Below are 23,034 nucleotides of genomic sequence, written 5' to 3'. Positions count from 1 at the left end.
ATTGGTTACGCCCCACCTTCAGTGTTTAAAATCAGATTGAGCTTCTGATCCTTCAGGGAGGGTTAAATTCTGGGCGGTGCGGCACTTGTGTGGGTGATGGCTGGTGGCACTTTCCCAAGTACTTTCACTTCACAAGGCGGAGGTAAATCAGGGCAGGTGAAGTCTGGGTAGGTGAAATGGCCAGCGCCGGCGGTGTTTATCTTCAGTTGGCTGCTAGCCATCTGTTACGCTTTTCAGTAACTTGTTTTTGTAATGTGTGCAAGATGATGAACAAGGCTCCCTCTTGCTACTAAATTCTATAAAGCTGTATGTGAGGCAGGATTTTTAAAATCTGACTGGTTACTATGTCTTGAAGTTTTCTGCTAGAGGTCTTTCTTGCAGGATTGCTTGACTCTTTCAGTGTGGAAGGTGTTGAGGTGATGGCTGCGTGGGGATGCTGCATACCCTGCTGCTCGGCAAAGTCAGCACAGGCGTGGACGAAGGTGCTGCTCTGATCAAAGGGATGGCTCTAGAAATGACCTCATATGTGTAACCTGGGGAAGTGATGTAGAGTATGCTACGAGGGAGGCCACAAACACTTTGCAAAAGAGAAGCGTTCCTGGGAAGAGCCAGCCGAGGCAGCTCCTACTCAGTGCTTCCTAACCCTGCTCAGCTGTTGTTGTACAAATATGGTGCACAGTGGACTGGCTTAGGGTGTTGGTCTAGTTTAAAAGAAAACAACGGAAAAAGGGCTGTTTTGAACATGGATTAGTTCCTGGTCAGATTCATCACATTGTGTTCTAAGTGGGTATGGGAGCTATTTAAATTGGCACAACCACTGACAAATTCTTGTGAAACAATGCTTTGAAATACGCAGCATGGGCTTTTTCTTTTGGTTTTGTGGTTGCGCTACTGCAGGTTATAGCTAGTTATGAGTTTGCTTAGCCAGTAAGTTAGCAAATTTGGTTGGCAAGTAAGTGTAAGATTGCTGTGAGTGAGGTGCCAGAGCTGGGTGCAGGCGTTAAGCAATCGGTGGAGCAGTAAGGGATCTGGTCCTCAGAGAGCTTTGGATTTGCTTGAACTGCTGATAGTAAGTCTCTACTCATACCAGAACAGATTGGCCGGGAGACTGAGTACCCTGTTAGCTGAGGAGGGTCATCACTTGGGCGACTTAATTTCAGCTGTCTCTGTCTCCTTGCTCTGTTAAGTGATGGAATTTTATTTAACAGGTTTTAATCAGGTCACCCCATACGTAGGAAAAAATCCTGTGTTCACCTTTCAGGCTGGTGGAAATACCAATACTTGGCAAGAGATGGACATGATGCTGGGTCAGGAATGATGACAGGTGGGAGTGACTGGTACTGAAATGCTACTAATACCTTGGGTGGTTCAAAGTGCGTCTTCTGCAAATGTTTCTTGGTGTATATAGATTTGTTGTCACCGAGTTGGTTGCAACTTTGTGGACTGATTGTTGTGAAAGGGGAAAAAAAGGGCAGCTTCTTATGTCTGTTTGATATGTAGCTTTTTGCGCTGTATCTCCTCGTGAAATTTGTGTATCCACATCCTAAATTCCACTGCCTAGTTTGTTTTGGAAACTGGCAGTTTCCATGCTGCTAATGCTAGATCTTGTCAAAAAGATGCTGCATGCCATCAGCAGTTGGCAACATGACTGGTATTTTTAACACAGTTTCACTTGAAATAGTACTAATAGCCAGTGCTGACCTAGAGGGAGGCTTTTATTCCAGCCAGTGATGTGTTGTCCGTCTCTACTGTCCACACCTTGGGTCATTCTTTTTGTTCTTGTTGTTTGGTTGTTTTTTTTTGTCTACAACTTCTGATCCCTAATACTTTAATTTCTTTAGTAGACATTGTGACAGTTTTAGTGGATTGCTATAGTAATTCTAGGAAATGTTTGTGATGGTGGGATGCTTTCTTCATTCTCTCTGCCATGTATTGAGCATGTGTACCCACCTCTCAGCTCTTTAGTTAAGCAAGCTTAATGATATCCTTTTTTTGTGGGAAAAACTTGGTGTGTTTCAAGGAGACTCTTCTAAGATGTAGTCTTTATATTCTTATTCCGCGTAGTCCTTCTTTAATCTTAATTCCCATTTTCTGGAATCTTTCCTTGTACGCAAGGAGTAATCTGCTGTGTTTGTTAGTGGCCATGTTAGTGTTGCAAGATGAGAGGTAGAACAGCTGCCATCAGCTGTTCCAGTTACCCTTTGCACTTTGAATGGGTTTACTTAACTTGCCCCTTTGGGTTTTTCACTGTTTTGGTTTGACTTTGTCAACAAGAACTGTTTACTTGAATTTGAACACTTGTAAACTTACTTGGTCATGGAAGGAAAACCACTTCAGGGCAGTTGAATGGAAAAATATGATGCCTGCTTTGGAAAATACCTGAGCTGCTGATTGGTGTCCCAGTTTCCAGCATAGGCAGGGAAGTATTGTTTTGTGATCCCCAAGGAAAAGTTAGTGGAACAGGGCTAGATGTTACTGGCCTTGAGACTAAATAAGCATCTGCCCAAACCTGACATACGACTGGCTCTGTATCATATGACTATGAATGTGCCAATGCACGTGAAGCAGTGCAACTATAATGCTTACTTGTTCATGGATCTCGGCACCTTTACAAGCATCTCAATCTTATGCTTTCCATGTTGAGTGAGTGATACACCAGTAAAATGATTTCCTTGGGATTGAACAAGAAATCTGTGGCCTGGCTGGCAAGGGAGCTCAGATGTTCTTTGCTGTTTCTCATGCTTGTTCCTCGTTTCTGGTTAAAAGCATGGACTTTGGAAGTAAATCTTGACATAGGTTCTTCTGCTGCCCCTTGGTAGAACAGTGAGCAGCTCTGTGTCATGTGGAGGAGACCTCTTGAAAAACTGACTATATAGTGTGGAAGCAGAAGGTGGTACCAAAGCTTAGTGACTCTGAAGACTTAAGTTCTGTCAAAGTAGGTGCACGGAGGTATGCAGGGCTGAGGTACGTGGATGTTATTGACTGCTCTGACAGCTTTGCCACAGCCTGCTTAAGGCTTCTCAGTGAAACTGTTTTCCTTTCCCTTGGGGTGACAAGATGCTATTTTTTTCCCCCATTGTTGAGTCAGGCAGAGCTTAGCTGAATGTGCAAAGAGGCCAAGAGAAAGTGAATGTTGTGTTAGCAGATGCTCTTCGGAGCTTGTCTCTGCTCAGGGGATGAATGTTCCCAGCAGCAAGGCAGCAGGAGGTGGTAGGTGTTCATGGGCTAGGAGTCAGCAGCTTTTCTTTCTGTTTCGTAGAGCTGGTAGGGTGCTGAGGACCGGCTGTGTTACTGAAGACAGGAAGCTCTCTTTCCTTCAGCAGCCCGAATTACTTCATGAGATTGGCAACCTGGGGAGCTGTTGCAGTAGCAGTAAAAAGTTGTTCTGGTGATTGGCATTTGAGAGTGAAACTAAACTCTTCTGTCCTCCTTTGAGGCAGCAGAATTTAGTTTTACTTGCCTTGAAATTTAGATGTCAAGATTGGTTGGCGTGACTTCGTCTAGTCATAATTTCTGTAGCTGATGTTGCTTCGTGTCGTATATGAATGTATGGGGTGTAGATGTCAAGGTTTTGGTGGTGGTGGGCTGCAGGGATGGTCTCCGTGAGGAGAGGCTGGGGCTGCCTCATGCCTGACACACCCAGTTCCAACCAGCTCCACTCCACCTACCGCAGGGCACGGCTGAGCCCCTCAGCCAAGCTGGTGGCACCTCTGCCATAATGTTTAAGAGAGGACAAAGCACCACACAGGCAGTGAGGAGTGAGGGATGAAAAAGTGTGAGGAACAGCACTGCAAACCCCAAGGTGAGAGAAGGAGGAGGGGAGAAGGTGCTCCAGGCACTGGGGCAGAGATTCCCCTGCAACCCCTGGAAGGTTTGGGCGAGACCACGGTGAAGCAGGTATTCCCCTGCAGCACATGGGGAGGACCACCCTGGAGCAGATATCCACACTGCAGCCCATGGATGACCCTAGGCTGGAGTAGGTTCTCCTGAAGGACTGCAAGCTCATGGGAAGAACCCGTGCTGAAGCAGGGAAAGGTGTGAGGAGAGAGGAGCTGTTACGGACTGATCACAACCTTCCATCTCCTCCTGGCTGCCTGGGAGTGGGGTAGAGGAGTTGGGAATGAAGGAATGAAGCTGACCTGGGGGAAAAAAGGGGTAGGGGAAAGGCATTTTAGTTTTTGTCTTCGTTTCGCACCATCCAACTCTATTTCAATTGGCAATAAATTAATTTTCCCCAAGTCAAATCTGTTTTGCCTAGGGCAGTAATTGGTAAGTGATCTCCTTATCTCTACCCATGAGCAATTTCATCTTATTTTCTCCCCCTGTCCTGTTTGGGAAGGGATAGTGAGAGAGCGGCTGGGTGGGCATCTGGCAGCCAGCCAAGGTCAATCAACCACAATAACATGCAAGAACATATATAAAAATACATATGTATATATGTATTTCTACGTATCTGTACACCTAATAAGACTTCAGACCAGGTAACACCATGATGGATTTCTGGTGTGGAGATGGTCAGACAGTCTATTTTTTGTTACACTGATGTGTGTGGCTCCTTAATACTTGTGTGTTTCCTTATGAAGGAGCATGGTTTGCTCCTGGGTAGAATGGCTGGCATGGATTTCACTTCCACGTTAAGGTTACATGATGTAAATGAATTTTTTGTGTGGAAATTCAATCCAGCGTCTGGATGCTTTAACAGGTCTTGCGGAGTTTCAGAGGAACGGTTTGGGCATGTCTACTCCTGTCTATTAAGACCGTGAAAGCTAGGGTTTCTCCACCAGTTGTTTTACCTGCAATGAAGAAATGACGGCCTATGGGGACATAAGTGCCTATAAATGCAGTAGGGGACTGTAACTTTGTGCCGGTTTTCTCAAATGTTTTGTAGGGGTGTTGCTGCTGCTGTTTCATGCTGATTGTACAGGGAAACTGTGAGAGAAGGAACTAAATGTCATGCAACTGTACTTGAGAGTGATGTCAACAATAGACTTTGATGTTTCACAATACGCTTGACATTAGGAGTATTTTTTAATGAAAGCACTGCTTCACGAGTGTATGTTGGTTTTGTGACTTATGACCCCTAGTCATTAGAAAATCCCACATCCTCCTTTCTGATGAAACTTCTGGGCTGCTGGGGAAACCATAGTGAACATATCGAAACACTGACTTTTCCGTCGTTTTATCGAGACCTTTAAATGTGAACTGCTGAGACTCTGTTGTATTCATGCATTTCTTCCCATTTTCCTGATCTGCAACTCTGTCATCAACTTGTTACGTGTAACAGCCTGTCTGAATCTTTTAATCTTTCTTTCATCAGGCTTTTTGATTATTTCCTGATCTTTCATCCATAAGAGACTTAATTTATAAATTATATAAATGACTGTATTATCGGGCATCTTTAAGATAAACGAAGCAAGTTGCTTGTATTAATTAATAAACTGATGACTAGCCATTTCAAGAGGAAGGGAGCGTAACGCTTTTCCCAGTGTGGGACGGGAACTGTAGCAGCTGTAAGCATCCAGTATTTAGTGATCTGATAACAGTTTCTGTTTAGGCTGTGTTTGTGCTTGTGGAAATAAGATGCCCGTGATTACAGTGTTAGTTGTTTGCATTCTTGGTTTGTTAGGACTCCTAGTGATCAAGCTGAGTTGGATCCAGGGGAATCGAGTTTATTTTGGTGTGTTCATGGCCTTAATTAACAGAACTTTTTCATTGGATCCAAGATCTCAGCGGAGACTGTGGTCTACGAATAAATTTTAATTAGCTGTGTGTTAATTAGTGTAAACCTTCAGTGCAAGGAGGGATTTCCTTGTGCTACTAAACCAAATTTTCAGCCTTTGCCTAGCAGAGTGGGCATCTATTTTCTGCATACAAAAATGTAGAATAAAAACCTTGCCCAAAAGTTTTGTGGGTGTGTTTGTTATTTTTTTTTTTTTTTTAACCAGTATGAAACAAGTGTAAGCAACCAGGCGATACAAGCAAAAGTAGGAAAAAACACTTCGGCTTTAGTAGGCATTGATTTCCAGCACTGGCAGCCTAGGCACTGTTGGATTTAGACAGATGTCATTACTAAATGTTTTGGAGGCACTTAAGAGAGCTTGAAGGAAGTTTGCAGTTTTTCTGCAGATCTTCCCAAGTTGTGAGGGACAGCATTTAGGAGAAGGTACTGCAATGTGGATTTGAACAGTCTGATGAGATCGATGCTATAACATGGTTGGGGGCAACGCTGTCTTAATACTGAAACAGGGATGAGTGCTTGGATGCTTGGTGTCGTTTAAATGCCTGTGGCATGCATGGGTGAATCTCTATAACCCCGTGTAACCTTGTTATGTCAACTCATGATCTTGTAACTTGTTTCTGGGGAGTGGACCATAATTTGTATATTATTGCATTTAATGGAGGGTATAGCTTTGAATGTAAGCAGTTAGTGGTAGCGGACAAGGGGAAGTATCCAGACTTTGGCCTGTAAGATAGCCAGTCACATAGGCTGTGTCTCCCGTGCAGATTAAGTTGCCAGCCCGTGTGACTTGGTGACTCTCAGCTGACCTGGCCAAAGATGTCCCGGAGAGGACACCTGTGAGGAGGACTCCTGTCACTGTGCTATAGACAGCGACTGGCCATCTTCTCTAAGAGTTTTTTGATCAAGGTGTACCCCATTTCAAAGATACCAGTTGAATTCACTTACCAGTGCAATGCTGCGGTCTTTCATGTTGCTCTGGTGAAACCCATAAGCTTGACTGCTCTTAATCTCACTGAAAGCTAAATGGTTAACCACAATTTAGTTAACTAACTAGATGCAAACTCTTTTGGTTATGAATGCTTGTCTGCTATCAATTCTGAATGACCTTATCTTCTTATACTTTGCTGCTTGGTAACAGTAAAGGCTTCTTCCACAGAGGTGTTCTCAGAGCAGTATATCGTTGCCACTCTCAAGAGTATCAGTGATGGCACCGTGCCTGGGGGTTGTGAGCTGGGCCAGGGCTGAACTATCTGAAAACATGTAGCTTTTTCAGTAGGTTTTTCTAACGTGGCAGACGTGCTGGTGTTATTACGAAGAAATCAAGAAACTCTGTATCTTCAGATCTGCTTAAGCTACTGGAGAGCTACACCTTCAGAGTTAGGAAGGTCTTGTTCATTTGCAGCAAGTAAGTTAAAACAGTATTAAATCAATAACATTGATTAGGTGGCGATGCTGTATAATGAATAATGCTTGCTCTGGGCATGCATATGTTGAGTACTACATCTTCTATAGTCAATTCATGGTCAGTAACAGATGAGTAAGTGTCACGGTAACCAAACTGCTCCAAGGGTGACGTTAAGATTACATGAGCTCTGTTTTAGTCCCATTTAGCGTGAGCTGACAACTTAGCATTGACAAAGATGTCAGACTGAGTCTGTTCTCTGAACATAAGGAGACAGATCCTGAGCAGAGACACAGATCTGGGTAGTCAGTGCAGTGATGGGAGCTGAACTTGTTTTGCAGATGAGATCCCTGAGACAAGATACCGAGGAAAGAGAAACCTGAGAATAGAGAGAGTGTTAATGAAGATCCATGATGGGAACAATAAGAAAAGATCAGTAAGTAAGTAAGAGTAGTAAGATTAGTGAGTTACTAAGAGTATGAGTGTCATGCCCTATTTCAAGAATAGGATTGTCTGAGAAGGAAGATGAGGATGGAGTCTTTTCATTGAAGTGTGGTGGCTGAAAATTTAGCTGGTGAGAGTTGATGTAATTGGAGTGAAACTGCTGCAGCAACACTAGAGATGAAATGGCTGAAGAGGCACAGGTGTTCTCCAATGATTTTGGTGGTAGGTGAGAAAAACAGAAGCATCTTTTTCCTGAAAAGAAGAATTAAAGCAATTGAAGGCTAGAAGAGATATTCTGAGGGAAATATTCAGGCTATGAGGAGTTGGACAGGGTGATGGGATCATGGAGGATCTATGGGAGAAGAGCAAGTGTTTATCTTTGCCCTATGTACCTTGCGGACCTTCCCTTCCTAAAGCTCTCTTCTCTCTCAGACAGTCTCCTGTGATAAATTTTTTCCTCTTGAGAGGAACTAAGGCTGAATAAGCTTGAGGAATGGAGCAGTGGGTAAGTGTGACTGGAATATGACTCAAAATTCAACTTCCTCCAACTGAAGTGTTTAAATAGATGGAGGAGCTGGAAGAAGGACGTAAACTTGGCAAATGTGGAAAGAGAAGGAAAAGAGCTAGAGCTGGAGATGATCCATGTGGATTTTATTATGGCAGAGGAGGCCAAAGAGTTCAAGGTAGTGGGAACTGCCACCATATCAGTGAAAGTATGGGAGTAGAGAGCTAAGGGTGAACAAATGTCCAGTATTATGGCCTCTCTACCACTTCCAAACAATCATGTTATGATTTGAGGAGCTTATGTCTTGTGCTGTAAGACAACAGAGGCAGGAAAAATTTTTTTGAAGCAGTGCACACTGAAAGAGCAAATGAAGTGAGGGACTTTTTTTAGGCTGGGGGGAGAGAATGAGCAAAGAAAAACATTAAGTTGAGCCAACAATAGGATATATGAAAACTAAACTTGCTGGAAATATCTGTACAAGATTACATAGTTCCTGCCTTCCCAGACTGTAGGGAGAAGTTGAATTTTTTTTTCCTTTTGCTTCGCTACGGTTCTCTCATGGGTTGCTAGTGAGTTAGAACAGTGACTTCTTTAGATTAAGCAGATCTGTGCTACCCACTGCCTGTGTGTGGCAAGGAGTTCTCCGTACCATGTACAAGCAGACAATGTCTGTGCAGACTCTTTTCCTCCTACACAAATGCTGAGGGCATCTTGCTTGTTTTATGCTTGAAAGGGAGGCTTGTTCTGTGGCTTGGACTCAAAACAATGGATTTTAGTTTTTTTTCTTTTCTATTCCATTAGCTGGAAAAAATACATAAAGCACAGCAGCTCTGAGTTCATTTCATTGAACTGATAGAAGCCTTTGTATGTTCCAAATAAATATTTGGTAATTGTTTTACAAAAGAATATTTTTTGGCCCATAGTCAGAGTACGTACAAGAGAAAGGAAGCTCTGATACAACCTCTTGATGAAAATCCCCCTCCCTTAGGGTGCTGTTTCTCTTTCTCTCCTTTGAAATGAGAGCAATGATGACAGGGGAGTCTGAGGGATCAGGGATAACCTGACAGGACTGAGGAGTTAGTGAGTTTGAGAAGTGAGCAGCTAGGACTCTGAATGACAAAGTGAATGAATGGTGGTTTCTTCTGGTTTTGGTTATTGTGATTAAACCAGTATGCTTAATTCTACCGCCGCTGCAATGCTTGCATGCTCATTTTGTGTCCCCTGGGCATGTGCTCTGCCTTCCCCTGGCTTGCCATGCTGGTTGGGTGAGAGACAGCGGTTCCTACAAAGCCATGCACATAGTGATTGTTGGGTGTACCCAGATGGCCAGGGTGTCTTCATCTCTTTCATTGTTTGGCTGTTTCATTGACTGAACTACAGCTGCCAGAGCTTGCAGGCAGTCTGTGTTGTAGGGCCAGCTGCCGCTGCCTGCTGTGTTTGTGGCCTTGGGCTGCAGCCAGTCAGCTGGAGTTGCCCAATAGACTTGGTAGTCTTGGGGCAAGAGAGGAAGATGGGAGGTGGCACAGCTCATGTGAGCTTTGTTTTCTTGGGGAACAAGGCTTAGAGTCACACATGAAAAAGATGGTTTCTAAAATTATCTATGGAGCATGGGCTTTGCTTAATTTTAACTCCAATAAAATAACCTGGTTTATGTCAAATCTGCACCTTAGGATGGTCATATCACTTGAAAGAAGTTTGCTGTCTTGCTTTTGAAGGCTGCTGAGCTGGTAGCTCTCACTGACTAAAAGCATAAACCCACTCCCAACAGGTCCATGTCTTTCTTGTGCTGGGGACCCCAGAGCTGGATGCAGCACTCCAGGTGGGGTCTCACCAGAGCGGAGTAGAGGGGCAGAATCACCTCCCTCACTGCTTCTGATGCAGCCCAGGATACGGTTGGCTTTCTGGGCAGCAAGCACACATTTCTGGCTCCTGTCCAGCTTTTCATCCGCCAGTACCCTCAGGTCCTTCTCTGCAAGGCTGCTCTCAATCCTTTCATCCCCCATCCTGTATTGATACTGGGGGTTGCCCGGACCCAGGTACAGGACCCTGCACTTCGCCTTGTTGAACCTCATGAGGTTCACACGGGCCCACTTCTCGAGCTTGTCCAGGTCCCTCTGGATGGCATCCCGTCCCTCACACGTGTCAACCACACCACTCAGCTTGGTGTCACCTGCAAACTGGCTGAGGGTGCAGTCGATCCCACTGTATATGTCATTGATGAACATAGTAAACAGTACTGGTCCCAATACGGACCCCTGAGGGACACCGCTTGTCACCAGTGTCCATCAGGACATTGAGCCGTTGACCACTACCCTCTGGATGCCACCATCCAACCAATTCCAAGAAGCAGGAAGGCTTGCTTTGCTCTTCTAATAAGGGAGAAAAACCCCTGAATTTAAGATAATGTAGCCCAGAAAAATAGAATCCTGTGATCAGCAGCAGACTACTAGTATCATCTGTATGCTGAAAACCATGGTTTAATAAAAATCAGAACTTACATTTGAGTTACCAGGGGCACATGTCACATGCGCATCCACCCACAGTGATTTTACAAGATTTTTGCTGTCACATGGACGTGACACAAACGCTGAAAGACATTCTTTTGTGATGTCACAAGACCATGCTTTGCTTCTTAACATAAACTTGAATGAATGTACAGATGTGTCTTTGCTTAAATCAGGATAGAAATAGTGTCTTTGCAGTTTAAAAGGTGCCAGATAAAGAATATGTTCAACAGTTTTTCCGAATCACGCTGAATTTCACTTACTCTGTAGGAAAACTACCAGTACAAGCACAATATTAACCTTGATTACTTTAAATTTGGGGGGTGGTTGTGATCTGCTTGCGGTTTTGACCATGCATAAGCCTCATGGTAGAAAAAAATTAAACTACTCTCATGCTTCTGAACTATAGCGGAGTGATTATTTATGAGGTCTTGCACATGAAAACCTTGAAGCGTGCCAGAGAGCAGAAGCAGATGGCGTAGCTGGGAGCCAGAGAGGTTTACTCCTCAGCTTTCTGGAGGTGAGCTTTTGTTCTACCTACAGCTGAGAAAAACTGGAGATGGGAAACAAGATGTGAGCCAGAGAGGAAACTGAGTAATAGCTGGGTCCAAGATGTTAGTTCCTCCGATGGGGCTTGTTTATTACAGTGTCTGCTGGCAGCTAGTAGGAAAGAGTCTTAAACTCATCCTTTGCACCATAGAATTGACTTCCACAAACTGTTGTAGAGGAAACATCTGTGGATGGAAAACATCCTGTAACGGATAATGCAAGGAAAGAGAAGTGAACTGGCCTGCTCTCTACTTGTTTGTATTTGCAGGTATAATGCAATGTCTGTGCACACACTTGGTGTAGGAGTTGTTGATGTCTCTTCTCTTTTCCCCTTACAGGCGATGTGATATGAACAGTTATCACTTCAACTTCCTGACTCTCAAAACAGCACTGATGCCGCTTGTTCTCCTTCTTTCTTCTCTTTACCTTTCCCATACAGTCAAAGTATCAGCAGTAGAGGTCAACACACCAGAGGAGATATTTGTGGAGAATGGGACAGACGCAAAGCTTCCGTGCACGTTTACATCTGTGGAAGTGATCAGCAGCGCAGCATCTGTTTCTTGGAGCTTTCAACCAGAGGGAGCCGCAACTCGTATCTCAGTAAGGAACAGCTGTAGGGGAAAAAACCTGGGAGGGGAGGCTGTGATAAGTGTGCAGAGGTCTTCTAGCTGGTTCTGAGGAGCAAGCAAATATGGATTGGAGCCTCCTTCCATGTGTCTTGTCTCCGTCGCTGTGATTTTAGGGGGGCTTTTTTAGAGTTGTTTAAAAGTATTGCCATATGCTAGATCTCTGCAGAGACTGGAGTGTGCAGCATCTGTAAAATATACTGGTACTTTGTTAGTCAGAGGAGAGGGGTGTTGGTGTGGTAGCAGTATGTATGAAGTAGATGAGCATTTAGGAATCTTCTCCTAAGTTCTATATTCTTTTGCACTTGAAATAAGCTGCGAAGCTGTGCACTGAATGATAGCGGTCACAGAATTTGAATTACCGCTATTACAGTGTTGCATTGTGTGTTGTTCATGCTGCTTATTTTCTGCTTGTGTAGTGTATAGCCTCTATTTGAAAGGGTTTAAAATAAGACCAGTCTTTCTGGTTTCAGAACAGAATTGAATTGCTCAAATCAGTAAGCAGTTACATCCTCATATTTTAGTTATTTGACAAGTAAAAAAATCAGACTATCAAGCAACTTAGGCTAATAATAATTGCCATCACTCATGTCCTGTATGTTGAGCCCAGGTGTGCTCAGGTCCTTTGGGTGTGAACCTTCAAGGAGTGGCTTTGGTAGGTTGTTAGCTGTCTTCTTCCTCCGTCATGTAAGCTGTGCACATCTGAGTCTGAGCTCTCTTGACACTTCTGCTTCCCTCTTATTCCTTGCCCTGAGTGAGAATTTAGAGGAAGCAGAACAAGGGACTCTGGGGCAACAGGGAAGAGGTGGGGACAGCAGGTTGCTCAGCCTGTTAGGGTTTGTCTTCTTCCCTCTGCTGCAGATATGGGATCATTTAAACTCTAGGACCCCTTCAATGCTCAAAACAGAGATAATCCAAAACAGTGTATGAGGATCTTGCTCAATATATAGAGCTCTGAAGAATCAGCTTCTGAACTCTCAGTGAGTAAATATTTAGTTTTCAAAAGGGAGCTCTTCTCCTTGGGAAGCCAAAGCAGTAGCTGGGCAAAAGCTTAAGGAAGTAGGGCATATTTCCTACCAATGTTGAACAGGAAGGGTGAAAAGAAGCCATCTGTTTGTATGCTTTCCACTCCCCGTAGAAATATCCACCATATATCCTGTTTTGCCCTTCCCTTTCTGCATCACTGTCCAAACCCCTTATTGTAGAAATACAACTTCAGGCCATAAAGCTTTTTTGGAAGTGAAGTCAATTTAGACATTCTACCTGGATGTAGTTATCAGCACAACTGAGAGAAAAGCAAATTATCTTTGAGCAGAAGTGACCCAGCATGATCTGATGTTAATTCCTTGTTCCTTTTGAGGGGCTGGGGGAGGTATAGAGGGAAGATTTTCTTATGAAACCAAGTCATGTCAATTACATGGCTTGGTGGGCATTAATTTGAAAGATCAATCTCATGATCAGCTTATGTCTAAGTCCATGCTTCTCCTGAAAAGGGTGGTCCTGTGCCTCTTTAGAATCAGCACTGGCAATCTTGTGGCCATGTGGTGAGGCTGACTTGACCGAAAGCTTCCCCTGCTTGTCCCCTTCCCCCTCCACATGCCCAGTTATAGAGACATCTCTGCGTGTGAATAAAACATCTGATGACAGCAGAGTTTCACCATCGGCTTAAACCAGTCTAAACCCATCAGCTTTAGGTTTCAAAAGAAGTCTCATGTTAAATCGCTTCATCATAGGCATGGAGTGCCTTGAGTCACTTAGCTTGTGTTTCAGGACATATTTTACTTTGTGATTTCTCCTCCCCTAGGTGAGGACACCTAGAGAGAGTTGAGGAATCTGCCTTTTGCCTTCTAGACTTCCAGTTGGATGACTCCCCCCATGTACAGGGGTGTGGTAATGCAGTGCTTCTGTGCTAAAGGTTATAATCCAGCTGGAAATGCTGCAGACTGATGCAGATTTCCTCCAAAATGTTGACAGATGACTGTGTGCTAGCACACTTCCTACCAGATGAGATAGTTTGTTGGATTTACGCTAGCCTGTAGACAACAAATAAGCATCGGATTGACTGTGGCACAACAGATGGTCATGTGCACATACCTGATCTGGATAAGATTTGTGCTGCCAAATGATCAGGCCTGATATTCAGAGTGCGGGTCTGAGAGAGAGGATGTTGGAATGGTAAGCCTCAGATCAAGGGTCGGAACAGGAAAAGAGATGGGAGATGACTTGAATGGAAAGAGGACTGGCTTGTAGCCAGCCTGTTCTGTGGCAGAGAGACTGCTTTGCAAAGAAGGCTGTAGGAAGAGGAAGCTGGAATATTGTCTTTAGATTTCTTTAACCATGCTCTGGAGACTGAATTGAAGAGAGTTCAGGTTGATTCTTGTTTGAGTTAAGTTTGTCTTGCTCTCTTTCAGAATGTGAAATTAAGAATGAATGTGCTCCTGCAATACAGCCTTGATCCCTCTCTCAGGGTTATGGCCGGTGTTCAAACGTCCCATATGTTTGAAAGCAGTGTTGTCCTGTAGAAGTCTATGCACTTCTACTGCTGTAAATTCCAATTTTGGCCAGGTATAGTGAGAAAATACGTAGTTTCTTCTCAGACTGTACTAAACAGGTTCATTCTTCAAGGATTTTTGGTCACGTCTAGGGAATGCAGGGCCAATGTGCAACTTAGTCACCTAAAAACTGGCAAACAGTTACATTTAGTCACTGCGAAGGTTTCTGGAAAACAGCTAGGTACACTCTAAATTACTCATGGGATTTTTTGGGGGGTGGAGGGAAGGAGGGTGTTGCATGTTAATTTAGCTGTGCTGTAGTTGCAAGTAACACACAGCAAAACACGTGATAGGAAACTCGGTATCCTTTTCCTACTAGGATGCAGAAGGCTTCCTGTGCCTGAAAGACAGATGGCTGTGATCCAGAACCGGTCTAGCCTTTAATTATTCCCAGGCTACCAGCCTTTTTCTCTTTCCCTCACCTCCTTGTTTGTGAAACCCCATGTCCCCAAAATCAGGAAAGAAACCCCAAACAATCCAACCACAAAACAAAACAAAACCAACAGAAAACCAAAACTTGCAGTCTGTTGTGGTAGTATGATTGAGGTATAAGCCATAGCATGGTTATGTGATCAAGAGGCAACAAGCCAGACTGAAGTGCTGAGGCAGGAGAAAAAAAAATGTAAAATATTAGCTGTGGATACAGTGGATTCTGGGAGAATGCTGTAATAGTGAGAGAAGCATGGTAGCTCTGTAATCTCTAATTGGATTGTTCTTATATCCTCTTTTCCTTGACTACAGTTTTTCTATTACTTTAATGGAAAGCCATACCCTGGAAAGGACATACCATTTAAAGACAGGATCACTTGGGCTGGAGATCTTAACAAGAAAGATGCTTCTATCAGTATATCAAACATGCAGTTCCGGGACAACGGCACTTATATTTGCGATGTCAAGAACCCACCTGACATTGTTGTCAAACCAGGAGAAATACGAGTTAGAGTTGTGGAGAAAGGTATTGACCCTATATGATTATTTTCTCCCCCCCTCCCTCCCCTTCTGTGTCTGTATCGCTTTTCTTGGGGGTGGGGGAGTAGCCTGGAGGGAACAACTATCTTTCTAATTGTCTTCTTCCAGGTCCTAATAATCAAACTGATATTCTGTCAGCTGTTTAAAAAACTGAATGTCATACCCTTTTTCTCTGTACCCACTAATTCCTATGCTTTTAACAAGTATTAGCAAAAGCTGGTGGAAGCCTGGATGAAAACCCATCTTCTCATTTCAAAGTCCTATGATTTTTTTTTTTCTGTATTATGCTACATCAAGGGTTAAGGTGACTTTTGAAATCTGGGGAGCAAGGAGTGAAAGTGACAAACTTCTTTTTGGAACCCATCCAGTATATATACTGGTAAACAAAACTGATAATCTGTCCTGAGCAGGAACTGACACAGTGAAATCCTACTGTCTTCCATGGGAAGGTGTTTGTGTTGGATGTGCATTGTCTCTTTTACTCGGATGTTCTTACAGTATCCGTGCTGACTCTTATAAACTGCAAGGGCTGTCTACTTGCAGTCATTTAAGGCTTCTGGTTAGCATTTGCTAACAGTGATCACAGTTCAAGAGCACTTATATTCTGTGTGTCAATTTGGCTCTTTATTTCCCTTGGCCATCCAAAACATTTGATTGTTCTAGCTAAGCTGGAGGTCAGCCGAAGTGTGACTGTTCCTACAATGAAATGGTTCTTACAGTGATCAGATTTCCAAATTTATATTTAATAAGGACAAGAATAAATGTTGAATTCATAAATGGCAGTGCTGATACAGCTATTCCATTAGATTTGAATATGTTAGGGAAGATGCCTACATGTATGCTCTAATTAGAACGATACTGGTGCTGTAACAGGTGTGTACCCCTGCTCATGAGGTCATTCCATGTACTTGTGTAGGCAAGGTCTATATCTAACTCTTCTCTTCACAGAGCAGTTTGAGTTGGATGGGACCTCCAGAGGTCCTGCCATCACTTAGAACTTTCTGTTTCTTGGAAGTTTGAAGTCTATATAAAATAGGGTCAGTTTATTTTTTTACAATGTATTGATAGTCTCTATGAAGAAGCAGTAAAGCAACTGCTGGTTTGGCAAAGTCAGGCTGTCTTGGCAAAGCCTCTTCAGATTTTAACCCAGGTTAAGCAAATGAAGACTGACTTCAGTACACTAATTCAGCTGATATTTTTCAACAGACTTGCATGCTGACTTCCCCATAGGTGGAGCATCTGGACAAGAGAATCTGTTTCTGAAGGGAACCCTGTATTTGGCAATACTTCTCATCATCAGAAAAATGCTGCAACAATTGACTTCAAATTCTTAGGAAGACCTTGAAAACAGGTTTTCAAGCTATAGCTGTAATGCTGTCTTGCATTCTGACTTTACCTGAAAGTAGGTTCTAACTCATCCTGAACTGAGCTGGAGAAATTTTTTCAGTTGAAATAAGTACATGTTGACTCTTGTGCATATATTTTTTTTTTTTTTTTTTTACTATGTATACATTTAATTGTTCTGGAATGTATGTCTGGGTTGTAAACTGTTCAAAGCCACATACATACTTTACACATTTAAATGATCTCATAGATGCTTGGTTAGCCTTAGATTTTGGATTAAACGTTTAATAAGTTCCAGGTTAGTTTAACTGTTTAAAATTGCCAAGCCAAGCTAACTCAGCTGATTTTCCCTGCAGTATCTACATAGCGTTTGCGCAAACAGCTCCATCAGCTACAGTGGAAGAATCCTACTGGCAGGGATGAGAAGCAAGACTGTTCTTTCACTAGTGCATCTGAATCTGGAAAGGACTGCTGTTCAAAGCCTAAATGACAGAAATTTGTAGGGAATTCCAAGTCCTTACACTAGGCTGCCCCTACTTGTAATAGGAAGCTACTTAACACAAACTGTCTTGAACACAGTGTTATCTGGAGGTAGTCCATCTTTGATCTGAACTCTCATGGGGGATAAAATTAGAATTGTCATATGAAAATCTTTGTACGTAGCAGCAATAGAAAACTTCAGTTTCCTGCCTGTTTCATAAAACTGATACTAATACACTTTCAGCGAAAATGGAAGTTGCTTTGAATTACAGTGATAAGTGAAAAGAGTTCTTTGAAAGGATGGATTTTTGGCTTGTGTTAAGCTATTAACTTAAACGTTAGCTTTCAGAGCTGGTGTTTGGTTATGTAGCTGGGACTGTCTGTTAGAATGAAGTCATTGGCTGCTCTGCAAGTACTTATGAGGAATTCATGTAACTGTGGAATGCTGAAAAATATAAGAAAAACATGGGGGGAGACATTCTTCGGCTGAACTATGTGGTCATAAAATTGTGTGAGCTTTTCTGTAGTCTGTTGGACCATGTTCTGAGAGGCAATAAAGCCAGGCTCTAGTTTCACGTGCAAACAGTTGCATTTTTTTATACGGTCTTAAAAACCTCTGTTAACAGAACATAACTACTGTCCTTTACTGAAATTCAACCAACCAAAAAAACCCACCTGCGTCAAAGAAATGACAAAACCATCAAGTTTTTAATATCACTCTTTCAGCGGACACTCTGCACTATAGTTTCGGATTGTTGCTTACTTTCTTGCTCTGAAAAAGTATGTGTGGTTTTTTTCTTTGTGTACAAGGCAACGGGTGGTCTGCTAACAGAAATGCATGTCTGTTTTGATGCTTTTGCAGACAGTTATTTCTGCGCTTGGAAAGGTGAAAAAGCACAGAAACTAGGGAACTCCTACTTCTTATATGCCTCAAAATAAATTTTTTTACCTTTGCGTGGGGCTCAAACACAATCTCAGTCTTATGTACCTGAAAAGTATTACCGTTTGTAGGACTCTCTTCCTTACTCGCAGGTGGATCTCTGGGCTGCTGAAAGGTTCTGGAAAGAAGGGATGTCTTCCTCTAAATTGTGGCACTCATGTCTTGATCTTTAATTTCTTACTAAGACTCTGAATTACCGTGTTGTTATGAATTGGCATCTAACATTGGAGAGCTAGGAAAGCTGCTGATGTGATATTCGGCCAAATGATGGTATGATCAGTGAAACAGCTAGAGATCAGGTAGCCCTTCTCCTGAAAGTCACTGAATTCAAAATGAACAGTACTAAATGTAAGCCCTCTTTTCTTAGTATGATGCCCCTGCTTCAGGGTACTGTGTTGTGCTGCTCCCTTCTAGATAAGTATGTCAAAATGAGCTTGGTCTACAGACTGCAAACTTGCTGGGAATGCTTTGTATAAGCATGGCCTGTGGTCCTTGCTGGAGTGAGTCCAGCAAAGAGCAACTAAGATAATTAAGGGACTGGACCACCTTTCATACGAGGAGAAGCTGAGGGAGCTGGGGTTGTCTAGCCTGCAAAAGAGAAGACAGACTCAGGAGAATCCTCTCACCAAGTATTTATGTATGTTGACAGGGTCTACAGAAGACTTGAGCCAAGCCCTTCAGTGGTGCCTAGTGACAGGACAAGAGACAATGGGTGTAAATTGAAACACAGGAAATTCTGTTTGAACATAAGAAAACACATTTTGACTGTGGTTGAAGACTGGAATAGGTTGCCCAAAGAGGTTATGGAGTCTCCTATCCTTGGAGACAGTCAAAACCAAACTGGACAGGGTATTGAGCAAACTGTGCTAGCTGACCCTGCTTGAGCAGGGGGGTTGGACTAGGCAATCTCAAGACGTCCCTTCCAACCTCAACGATTCTGTGATGATCGGATGCAGGTATCCGAGAAAGATTTTTCTGTATAAGATGTTTTACCTGTTGGATCTTAGGCTGATTCACTTGTATTTGGTGCAAGTAGCTAGTGTAGCATGGAGTCTGGTAAGAAACCCTCTGGTCTAAGATGTTCCTTGCATTAAAGATGATGCGGGGCGAGGGGAGGGACTTCATTTCTTACTGGGAAAAGCTATTATGGTAGTCTGTCTATTCTTTATCTTGTGAGTCTTTTGTACTCATTCTCTGGTTGGCTTTTATTTCTGGCTGCTCTTTCTTGGCCTACCCTCCCACAAAATTATATTGGGGAAAGCGCGAGTAAAGCAATACTGTGTTCCTGTAAGCGTATTTCTAGTATCACACAATGATCCTGACTTAAGAAGGGAAAGAATGACTGTATAAAAATGTATACAGATGTATTTTGAGACACCAAAATCGTGTATAAACACTCTTAAGAGTGACCATGGGTAGTAACTGGGCTGTCTGCTGCATGCTACCCAGAGAGCACCCAGTCTGCAGCTCTCTTGGTTGGTTAGCAGTGCGCTACATTCATATCTGCTTTCAAGTGTGCCTGCCTTTTCCTGTTGACCTCACTGGGAATTGCCAGATGAATGTAACTTTTTTTTTTCCCCTCAGGTACAAAATGAGCCAGGCTTGTCCTCATTGTCACTTGTGTTCCCTGACATGTAAAAATTCTTGGTTCAGTATAAACTCTCTTCTGAAGGACAGTGACATTAAGACCACTCTTGGTGTGTACTCTGTTCATATGTTATTCTACTGGCTGCCAGCTATTACTACCACTTAGGCTGCATGTTGTAATTCCTGGATACTACATTAGTGCCTTCTGCTCTAAATGAATCCAAGGTCAAGAGCATTTGTGGTTTGCACGTCTGTTAATCAGGGAATGCAGAAGAGTTGAATGTTTTCTCCCTTCTCTCCCCAGACAGCCTGCCTGCGTTCCCCATTGCCATGGTGGCAGGGATAGTCATCGGTACGGTTACAGGTCTCTCACCGCTCATCTCTATTGTCGTGTGTCTTGTCATCAGAAAGAACAACTCTAAAAAACGATACTCTGGGTAAGAGATCTCCCTCCTCACCTGTGGATGATGTGAGGAACAGCAGCAGGATCAGAGGGAGGGCTGAGAGGGGGGTAGGAGTGGTTTCACCCAAGTCTTGGCAACCATGGCTAGAGATAGGGTATGGTCATGTGGAACACTGGTCATCTGCCTATAATGATTATCTTTGTACTGTGCTTGAAAAGACCTACTGACCATGGGTTGCACCTGAAAAATCACTAAATGTTGGAGCTGATCCCCAGCCACAAGCATATATGCCCTAAGAACATTTAATCCAAGATTCCCTAGCTCTCGTCTGTTCCCCTTCCCTTCCCTCCAGCCCCGCTTCCCCCTACCACCCCCAACCCCGAAAGGAAAAGTGCCACACATGCACTTTTAAGGAATTGCTTTGTGTTGAGATTAAGACTGGATTTTTCAGTTACCGGTGTCTGGCTCCTGAGCCTGGAGTATACTTGCCAAAACCCCATTCATCTCCACACTTCAGAGTAAGGAAGAAGTAGCCACTCTGCATCCATTCTCATTCACTGTCTGTTTTTTGTTAACTGTTACCATCCCTGCAAGGTTTTTGGTGTTAGGAGGATAACTCCAAAGTGAAGCACAGATCTTTGAGCGGGCATACGAAAAAACAACAAGAACTAACAAAGGCAGGCTTGAATCCTGTGGTGATGGAGCTTGGTGCTGGTGGGGGAGGCGCTTCCTTTTCTCTCCTCTCTAATTAGATGGTAATTTGCTGCTATAAGAAAGAATGAAAATTATGTATGTAGTCTTAGAAACAAACCCCAAACTTATAACTTTCTTCTGTTCTTTACCCAACAAATATTCCTGCTTCCTGCAGGTTCTTTGGGTTGCCTGTGGGATAAAAGAAAATAACTCCAAAAACAAACTTGTGAGGATTTCTAAATAAAACTTTGCCCTGTCCTTTTCCCAGTTGGAGAGCTTAGAGAAAGTGAGTTGACTATTGCCCAGTGGTAAGGCTAAATATAGCAAAGGCGGCTGTGTGTGCTCAAAATTGTGTGGAAAGCCTGGTTTTCCCTTTCTGCATGTGTCCTTCCCCTAAGAACTGAAAAGAAGCCTGCAGTGTCATGCACCAGCAGTGTGCGTGAGGTGGTCCGCTTGCCTTGCGTCCAAGTGACCTGCTCTCCAGTGTCTTCCTGCTGAAGGACACATGCTGGTGCTGAGCCTGGAGCAGTAGTTTATGCACTGTAATTTCTTGTAGTAGATTTAACTAGTCTCTTGGGAAAGTAATCTCTGAAGTTTAAATACTGCTTTCACTGACCATGCCAGCTCTGCATGACATGTAAAGAGAAACCAGGTGTGCTGTGACCCTCTCCAAACTTACGGACTGTCTTCTACATGATGCTAACCCAGTGTGTGGTGGTGGTGGTGGTGAGATGCACTTACTCTTAGATAACTATTCTGCCTTGAACTGAGGTGGGCTGGGGCACTGCGCGGCATCTGGAACCCCTGCATGGCCACAGTCTCCGTTCATGCTCTGACTTTGGTGTGTTGTGTTTTTTTTTTTTTTCTTTCTGCCTTGGTGTGCTGGGATCGGATCCTGCTTACCTTCCTCTCCTTACAGAGATCCTGATATAGACGCCAGATTGGGAATGTAGCAGGGCTGGGTCTTCTCTTCCAGTCCCACTAGACACCATGGTAACTAATCAAGTTGGTGGTTGCTGTTAATACCTGTGTGTATGTGTACACATTTCCTCTTCCTTTGCTGACTAACCAGCTAGCGCTCTACTAACATAACTTCACTGTAATTTGTGCTGCAATCTGTTGGCAAAGGGATGATGCATTTCACTGGGTGCTTTGGGTTTCATTGTCTCATGTCTAACTGGGGTGGGATTGCTGCTTATCCCAGATGGTGTCCCTCCATCTCTTCCAACAGTGAACTTGCCAGTGCATTGACTAAAGCACAGGAAATTCAGAGCCCTTTCTGTGTCAAAATAAAAGTGAATTCCCTGTAAGTGTTCCTCTGGCTCAGACAGCTCAGGTATTTGAAAACTTGCAGTGATCTAAGTGCATTAGTTGCTTAAACCTGAATTACGACTTTTAGATAGTGTAGGTCTCAGGAATTTTGTGAATAAAGCAAACAATTCACGATTACATCATTTTGGTAACAGAAGGGCTGCTTTGTCTCTGAGACAGTAGAAGCCCCTTGCCGTGACGGCTGGGGGCAGTGCATGTATGAGGAGCGAAGTCTTCTATGGTTAGACTTAGCAAGAGATAAAAAGTGATTGCCCTGTGAGGAGGTGGTCTGCTTAATGTCACTGTCCTCATTTGTTTGTTTCTGTACTTGCTTTGTACCCTGTCTGTCTACAAAGATTGGGGGAAAAGGATGCCCAGTGGTCAGAGAGTTGTGGTAGCAACGGGAACTCCTGTGTCTGCTGCCAAGGAGGTGGCTAGTTTTCTTTCCTGGGTGCGTGGGTACAAGGAGGTAGATCTAGCATTGAGAGATCCATTACTGCATTGCCCAGAAGCTACTAACGTTAAGTTTAAGGGCACCTGCTTATATGCTTAGCTCTGTGGTATTCACTTCTCTGTCACAGGCTTGTTTTCTTTTCAAAAAGAAAAGTCCTGCTTTAAGCAGATTGAAAGAAGCAAACAGAGAGTGAAAACTGGCAACCTTCTTTTAGGGGTGTCGGTTCTCACCACGAGACAATTTTCTTGTTTGAAAAACACGATTTACCTGATTAGATATTCAAGTAGCTATATTAGGGCACATAGCTTACAGGTCATGTGTGACTCTTAAAGTAATTGCTTCAGAGACTAGTGTCTGTTGTGAGCGGGCAGAATTATGTTGGGATCGTAGGCTAACCAAAAGCAAGGGAAGTGATGCGAAGTCTGGTAGGAACCGCCTTGCTGGTATGGAGAGCTGGTGGCTCTTGCAAGTGTTTGCTCTAATGGTAGCACCGGCACAACACTTGCTTCAGTGACTGGGACTATTTAGCT

General features: G+C 43.4%; 1 protein-coding gene across 2 annotated transcripts in view; it reads left to right on the top strand.

Annotated features, from left to right (window-relative positions):
• The window catches only part of MPZL1 (myelin protein zero like 1), a 35,282-nt gene that overhangs the window by 5,151 nt on the left and 7,097 nt on the right, over positions 1-23,034 (top strand). For both annotated transcript variants that reach the window (XM_087758085.1, XM_087758084.1), the window contains exons 2-4: positions 11,584-11,744; positions 15,064-15,277; positions 19,947-20,079. In XM_087758085.1, the coding sequence (XP_087614211.1) occupies positions 11,584-11,744; positions 15,064-15,277; positions 19,947-20,079 (508 nt within the window). The remainder of the gene's footprint in view (positions 1-11,583; positions 11,745-15,063; positions 15,278-19,946; positions 20,080-23,034) is intronic.

The sequence above is a fragment of the Nipponia nippon genome, unplaced genomic scaffold, assembly GCF_047370975.1.
Source record: "Nipponia nippon isolate SJK-2023a ecotype South Korea unplaced genomic scaffold, ASM4737097v1 scaffold_2, whole genome shotgun sequence".
Taxonomy (NCBI): Eukaryota; Metazoa; Chordata; class Aves; order Pelecaniformes; family Threskiornithidae; genus Nipponia; species Nipponia nippon.
The sequence above is the reverse complement of the archived record's forward strand: the minus strand, read 5'-3'. Positions and strand labels throughout refer to the sequence as shown.